The 7,824-nt window shown below is 47.3% G+C and overlaps 1 protein-coding gene across 1 annotated transcript in view; it reads right to left on the bottom strand.

The window, feature by feature from the left end:
* Positions 1–730: 730 nt before the first annotated feature.
* The window catches only part of SRP72 (signal recognition particle 72kDa), a gene marked incomplete at its 5' end in the record, with an annotated part of 12,542 nt that continues 5,448 nt past the window's right edge, over positions 731–7,824 (bottom strand). Inside the window, 13 exons of the mRNA XM_010010137.1 lie at positions 731–983; positions 1,644–1,803; positions 2,120–2,157; positions 2,418–2,555; positions 3,178–3,255; positions 3,866–3,969; positions 4,409–4,504; positions 5,500–5,564; positions 6,132–6,204; positions 6,711–6,839; positions 7,206–7,337; positions 7,512–7,569; positions 7,659–7,783. Coding sequence (XP_010008439.1) covers positions 809–983; positions 1,644–1,803; positions 2,120–2,157; positions 2,418–2,555; positions 3,178–3,255; positions 3,866–3,969; positions 4,409–4,504; positions 5,500–5,564; positions 6,132–6,204; positions 6,711–6,839; positions 7,206–7,337; positions 7,512–7,569; positions 7,659–7,783 — 1,371 coding nt within the window. The remainder of the gene's footprint in view (positions 984–1,643; positions 1,804–2,119; positions 2,158–2,417; positions 2,556–3,177; positions 3,256–3,865; positions 3,970–4,408; positions 4,505–5,499; positions 5,565–6,131; positions 6,205–6,710; positions 6,840–7,205; positions 7,338–7,511; positions 7,570–7,658; positions 7,784–7,824) is intronic.

The raw sequence follows: 7,824 nt of genomic DNA on the forward strand, positions 1-7,824 counted from the left end.
GAAGGCCTTTGCCTTTTGGGCTGACATAGGACAATGCTCACACTGAAAGTCCACCTATGGGTAAATGTTCTTGCTACCTTCAGACCAAACCAGAAGATTAAAGAGAGGTTTGGGGGCCCCCTGTAGGGTGCTAGGAGAGCAGACACACCTTCCACCAGACCACCAAATTGCTCCTGAGAAGCACAATGCCTCTTCCACTCAGCCCACCACCACCAGCCACTTCAGATTAACTCACTCTTGTTTTGCCAAGCCTGCTGGAGTAAGGGTTGCAAAAATAGACACTGAGTCAGCTGCCACACACTTTGCCATGCTTTCTCTTAACAGCCCCGTTCTCCCCTTTCATCAGAGTAGCTTCTGCATCATCTAGCCCAGATGTTGTTTCCCAAGACTCTTTGTGTCTCTGCTTTTTGGTGGTAAATGACTGGGATGAAACACACAAGACAGTGCTTGCATTACACAGGCACATCGCCAAATAAATTTGCCAAAGGCCTTAACTAACATACACAAAAGGAGCACACAACCACACTAAAAAGTTCTAGATTATTCCCTATCTTTTAAATGTTTGGCAACATGGACAGATTTCTTCCTAGGGGCTGCATATGAGTTTGATGGCAACACTAAGTCACAGTGGGAGCAAGCATGATGAAGGTGACTCGGTGAGCAGACACATTCCAGCCCATTTCCCCCCAGGCCACCCAAAGACATGACAGAGATCCAGATGCCGAGTGTCTTTCTCCAGCACTTGCTTTGACCTTTATTCTGCAACCAGCATCCCTTACTGAAGGAGGGAGGTTACACATCCTGCTTTTTACCACCCTCCTTTAGCCCCTTTCTTTTTCTTCTGCTGCTGTTTCTTCTTGGTGGCTGGAGCACCAGCAGGTTTTTGGTGCCTGGGAGGGATGACATTACTTGTGGCCGACACAGCTGCACCGCTGCCGGGCCGAGGGGAGGTAGGTGGGCTGCTGGCAGTCCTACTGGCATCCCTGCAGGGAAGATGAGAGAGAGAGAGACACCACATGGGTTCACAGCCACCCACAAGATGTGGCACTACTGCAGGAGGCCGACAGCGAAAACCAGCAGCTGCCCAGTAAAGGTATAGGAAGGGACTCACGCAAGGTGATCTTAAAATAAGCTTCAACATATATCAAGAGGCTGATGGATGATGGGAACATGTCTCAAAGGGCATACAATCACCTTCTAACTGATGTTTACTACATAGTGTAAGTCCTCAACAACAAAAGCAAGGCTAACTTTTGAACAGACGTGTGACAGCTCACACAACACGAGAAGCCTTTCACCTCCCCACGCTTAGGCAGAGCAAATCCAACATCCTTTCTCTCTCCTTAAGCACAGAGGCATCTTTGTGCCAGCCCTCCTCACAAACACTGCTCAAGTCAACCGTGCCACAAAAGGCTTCCCATGCTCCTGCTCTGAGACAGCTGTATAAAGAGAAACTATCAGACAGCACTGGTCCCTGCGCTGCTATTCTTTTAGAAGTACTTCCTTCTTTCAGATGCTAGTAAGTCACCATCTTGCTGTCAGGCATCACACACGTTAGTAAACCCCAATTCCAGCTCAAATAATCAGCATCAGCTTAGAAGGACATGTAGTGTTTTCCCAAATCATGGCTAACGGGTACTTACAGTTCAGAGGAGCCAGCTGTAGTTGAACCCTGAGTCCCCTTGCCAACCTGATCCTTCTTCTTGCCCTTCTTCCGTCCACGATAGTAGGAACGCTCTCGCATTGGAAGCCACCGCTCAGGGTCAGGAGTCACCTTGGGGTCATAGTTCTTAGGCAGCTTTCCTGCAGAATACACAGTGCCAGGAAATGAGACTGGGATCAATGCACTAGAGAGGCATCACTAGGGGATATATATGGGAGTCAGTAGCCAGGAAGCGCAAAGAGCCCAGCAACCCACATCATCCTTTCAGAGTGCTGCTCTCACTTCGGTGGAAAAATGCCTCATCCAAACAAGCTGTCACAAAGAGCAGAGCCTGCAGGGACCCAGTCCTAGCAAAAGGCTCCAGCTCCTGGGGAGCTCAAGGCTGGCTATTTGAAGAAACAATCTGGTGAGCTCCATGGAGCTGTGCTATGTCAACAGCTAGGAAATGCAACTTACCCTTCTTTTTTTTCTTCTTCTTCTTCACATCCCCTTGGCTGAAAAGCAAGAAGAGAAACAGCTGCTGTGACACAGCACAGACACAACAGACAAGTCAATCAAAAACTAGCCCTGGAAGAAGCTGAGCCATTCCCACCTCTGTCAAAACTTGGTCTGCTGCTACCTGAAACTCCTTGCAGCTAAAAACGGCTCCCTCTCCACCAGCCTGCTTTCTACAGCAATGCTCCCACCACACTAGGAGTGGTTCTTGTGCCACACCAAAGAATGACTGCATCAGAGGTACAGCAGCCTGCTTTACCCTTGCTCTTTCTGCTGGTTGTCTCCAGTGAGCTTCCCAGCTTTCTTACGAATGTAGGTTGCTCCATGGGAGTTCTCCAGCGCATCAACATCTACTTTCAGTGACAGTGTGTCCGAGGAAGGCAAGTGTTTGCTAAGACTGCAAGAGAAAAGTTCAGGGATGCAAACTGGCAAGCAATTAGATAAACACCCAGGTTTGACCAGATAGCAACAGGCAACATCAGCTTAACAAATTCAGCCTGTTAGCAATGCAGACACCAGACAGGACCATGGGGCTGGTTCCAGCCCTCACACCAGCTTTCTACACAAGCTGGGATGAGCTGCTTAATCACCACCTGCCCCACTTTAATATGGGGAGAGAAGCAGCAACTTCCTCTGAAAGCTGCTCAGGATGGCAAAAGCAGTATGTGAACCTGATACTGAAGGTCATTGAGAGCTTAGCCATGTTTTATGGGCCACAGTCCTGCACTACTACCACAGGTTTGAGATTCCAACAGAAAAGACAGAGAAGCCCCTGTTTTTGGTTCCTTTATCAATCCCAGAGAGGAGGCCAAAGATAAAAGGGTCCTGGATCCCACAGTAATCAAACCAACTAGGGACGTAATTGAGCTCCAGACGGCTTAACCTGGATATGTAGCTGTTCTGGAGACATTGCCTGCCTTCACGTGAAAGTGGGTCTGAATTCTCCACACAGCTGAAACAGAAGGGAGCAATGCCCAAATGCCCCTTTCTTTGCTCTGATATGACCATCAAAAGGATACACTTTAGCTTTTTCGGGGTCCACCAGGGAGTAGGCAGAGATGAGCTGTGCCAAAGTATGCACATCTTTTGGGTTTTGCCTTTGTAAGGGGGGAAAAACAAAAGACAAAGTTACCAAGGTACAAACTCATTCTAAAGACCAGTATCACCATGCAGTACTTCCTGCTGCAGCACAGCTGCTGTCCGTGCAGGTAGGCATGTCAGTCTGCGCTCTCCTCCAGAGCACATCACCAAACATCACTGGTGACGACAAAGGGAGGTGCACACATCTCCACAATATCATGAAGCAGGCAAAGACAGATAAAAATCCCTCAGTCCCAGCAGCAAAGGCAAGTTAACAGTGTGCTGCTCCACCAGTGCCATCAAGTGCGTAATAAAAACTAAAACTTAAGACATCCATAATTTATGTAGCACTAGAAAAACTGACGCATCCCAGTCCCCAAAGCAACCTTCACTGCACACAAGAGGCTTCTGGGACAAGTCAACCAGGTTTTCAAGTGAACACCAGCTATAGATCAAATGAACTATCTTCCTTCCTTCCAAAACATGGCTTTGCATTGGAGCTCCTGTGCAACAGCAGCTCTGAAGAATGGCTAACAGTCACACAACACTGTTGGATGCTGCCTGGCACCGGGCAGCTTGCAGATGTCTCTGGATGGAGACTTCCTCTTCAGAAACCATCCAACTCACTTCCAGAGCTCCTCCAAGTCGCTGATTGCTTCCTTCTTCCTGCCATGCTTTAGTTTGAAGTTGGCAGCTTCCCTTATCAGCGACAAATGGACAGGAGACTTTGGCTGCAAGACACAGCAGCCATAATTAGTTCCTCATTATCACAGCACAGCGCCCAGCTCTAGCTGGCTTTAATGCCCCTGAGACCTGGCCAAGGGGAAATGAGTTACCACCCTGTCACACACAAAGCAGACTACCTTTGCACTCTAGGACGTGAGGAAGAACTGCACGGGACAAGGCAGCTTGGTGCTCTACAATGCTTTCTAATCAGGGACAAGAACTGATTGCTATATTTGGGCACCTACTGCCACCAGTCTCCTGATCTGACTGGAGCTCCCCATTTGCAATACAGCTATAATAATGAAACTGTGATAAAACAAATGCTCACAAAACAGCTCACTGGTTTCCAAAACCCCAATTGCATGAGTTGCTGGGGCTATGCATCATCAGGAAAAGATAAGCTGGACTAGCTAGAAAAGACTGGCTCCTCTGGTTCTGACTTACCTGGAATTGCTGATACCATTGGATAGCCTGTGTGAAGACCTCAATTGCACTGTCAATGTCCTCTTCGTGACTGTACATTGTCACCAACGCAGACACCTGCAAACAAACATTCAAGAGCAGCTTATAGTAGATCTTCGCATAAGCTGTATAGCCAGAGAGTCAGCGGTTCAATGGCAGCATTTCCTAAAATCGGTGTTAACATGAACTTTCTGCTCCATCCCTAAAAGCCAGCTGTGACAACAGGCAGGATACCCAGACAAGACCTTCCTACCCAGGTTCTTCCCAGAGAAATGTCCCCACCAGTCTTTCTCTTACAGTAAAAGCTCAAGACTGCATTCACAGAAAGAACTTCCTTGTCTGGGCACTTTCTTTGCTTGCCACTGGACAGTTTCATTAGAAACCTTTTTCTTCCCCCATGCTCTATGCCAATAGCCATAAAAAAATAAATGAGTCCTGAAGAGATGATACAGACACCACCTGTGTGTCTGCACCCCGGCTGTAACTAGAGATAAGGCAGGGCAAGGAGCTGGTAATGCTGAATTGGCCCTATAAATTACTTCAATCATTAGCACTTGCAACTGGAACAGACCCGTAACTGCCAGCCTCTCCTCAAGATGCTTATGCTGTACACTTGAGCATTTTCAAGGTCAACAAGCTTCTCTGAACATCACATGGGGACATGCATGCACATGAGGGTAATGCTCTGGGGCTGGAACACATGGCACTTTCTCCCTAATGCAAATTGTCCTAAAGCTGCTTCAAAAACTTCCCAACAGTACATACCAGGGAAGCAGCTGCTCCAGTCATGTTATGCAAGTAAATCCAGGCAACATGCAGGTCTGAGGGGTTACAAGAGAGCAGGAATACAGGCAGAGAGCATCTCTGCTGACAGAGTACTTCTATGGCTAAATTCAGACCACCTGATGCAAATTATAATCCCACCTTTGTCTAAGACAATGAAGATCGGCTCAAAATCCCTGCAGACACTCAGGTCACATGAAAGCCATAGGGAAGAGGCAACAAGAAGCAGGCAGCACAAAGCTGTGCTACAAGAGAAAAGCCTCACACAGTTCAGGCTGAGTTTTGCTTACCATACCAGGCTTGTGCTGCAGTTCTTCTATGCTCCTCAGGATCATGCAGGCTTTGGTAACACTGCCTAGAAGACAGATAGGGAGGAACATGCTCTGAGTGACATAGCAACACTTCAACCAGCCAGTGAACTTCCAGGCACAGGTAAACAATGGGAACATACAATCCTCCTCTTGGAACACCTCCCTCATTTCCAGGAGTAAAGGACAAGCCTCCACACAAAAAAAAACACCTTTCTGCCTTTGCCACATCCTGCAAGGGTTCAGGAGCAAGCTTTTGCAAGCAGGGTCTTCTCTTCCAGGAAGAACTCTGTACTGCCCAACCGTACACAGGAATGGTACCACCAGGGAGGCACACACTACTCCCAAAACCCTCCTGCCCCAGAACAGATTCAGCCCTATCACAAAGACTGTGGGCATCTCTGCCAGGAGCCTGTGAAGCCTGAACATCCAGACATTAAGTTATGTGCATTATCCTGCCACAGCCATATATATAGAATACCCAACTGAAAGCACCTCTGTTCTTGACCTGTCGCAACAGTGACTGCAGCAAAGATTGCCCTAAAATTCTTTTTATCACCCCTTGTACCATTATCATGTGCAGACACTTCCCAACAAAGTAGGACACTGGATACCTTGTGCAATTTTTAGCTGGGCCATCGTCAGCTTGATCTCAGCTGCATTGGCAGGGTGCTGGTCTGCAAAGTCCTGAGAGTCAGAAGAAAGAACAATTCAACATGCATGTGGGCACCAGGCTGCTGCTCGTGCTCAGTCACAGCAAGTTGGCAAGAGCCAAAGGAAGCTTTCCAGCACAGGCATGCTTCAGCACAAAGACGTGGAGGGCCCCAAAGCGTGCCAGAGGCCCACCACCCTCTTAGATTTCTGTCCCAGGCCACTCACTCCCTCCAAAAAGGAGGCTGTTGCAAACTGCTTGCAAGCAGAGCAGGACAGTAGCAGAGCTCACTGCTTAGCCTAGAAGTCTACGAGAGCTTCCCAAGCATAAAAACCGGAGGTGCAAGAGAACGATTTCCCTTTAAAAGCAGCATCATTCAGCTGGGTGTAAATGCTTTCCAGAAGCATTAAATCAAACCAAAATAAGCATAGTCAAGATACTCTTGGGAATTTAAAGGAGACAAAACAAATCAAGGGGAACAGCACAGAAGAACACAAAACACAAGTTTAAATGGAGCTTGTCCAACTTTTTCCTAACCTACCTGCAGAAGCCCTACAGCCTTTGCATGCTGCTTCTCACGACACAGTTGAGCAGCCTGGATCAGCACAGGGAGAAGATGCTCAGGGCTCTGCGACTGCAGGCTTGCCGACAGCTTGCGGCACTGATCTGCCTGAGGAGTGGGAAGAGAGAACACACTTTTCTCAACCTCTGTAAGCACCTAATACAGGGCTAACATACCAGTTTTATCTGAGAAGTGATGACCTCCCTCAAGTGGGTATGCAGGACCAAGAGGTCCTCTTAGTAGCACTTCAGATGCATTTAAGAACCCCACAGACCCCTTCTGTCTTCTAGTCATTTCTAACCATCCTTCATACAGCCACAATCAAGTCGCTACGCAACTGGCTGGCTGTTCTTTTAGGGACCTAAACAAAGTGATCTTATCTTCTGCCACAGAACAGCTACATACCCATTTTTGCCTAGTCAAAGTTCTGTGGAGTAAACCTGCAGTTACTTACTGCAGATCAGTTTCTCCTACCTGGTTAGTGTACATTGCCAGCAAAGCTTTGTTGAATTCAATCGCCTGGAGCTGTTTTTTGGAGAGCTTATGCTCAACTCCTTCAGCATTGGTCAGCTTCACCTTTTTCTTTGAGTCAAAGACATTTTGGTCCTGGGGAAATCACACATCATGAGATTTTTTCACTATATTGCTTGAAGAAGGAAAAGTCTCTGGGTCTGCGATTTAACTACTGTTTAGGAAAAAGTCTCTTGGTTATTGCCCTTCTCTCCACAGAATTAGAGATGCAGGCTCAGTAACCACATTGAAAGCAAGGTAATTCTATACCTTGTTAATTGTGATGATGTTATTTGCAATGACAGCAAGGAGTCCTACATCTGTTGGCCTGCAGATATGAAAAGTAGAAAGCACATTATTAAACAGTGGTCTCTCTACAGATGGAAGACTGAGCACTTGTTCTAGAAAAGCCCTTACTTCAATTTGATTATTTGATTGTAGAGCTGTAGAGCATCCTCTGTACGACCCTGTAGTTGCATGATATAAGCCATCTGACCATGAATAATGGCTAGTTCAGCTTCAATGTCTTCCTCTGTCACATCCTGAAGGAAAATCAAGGCAAAAAGAAAAAAAGCTGCCATCT

The sequence above is a fragment of the Nestor notabilis genome, unplaced genomic scaffold (assembly GCF_000696875.1).
Source record: "Nestor notabilis isolate BGI_N333 unplaced genomic scaffold, ASM69687v1 scaffold29732, whole genome shotgun sequence".
Lineage (NCBI taxonomy): Eukaryota > Metazoa > Chordata > Aves > Psittaciformes > Psittacidae > Nestor > Nestor notabilis.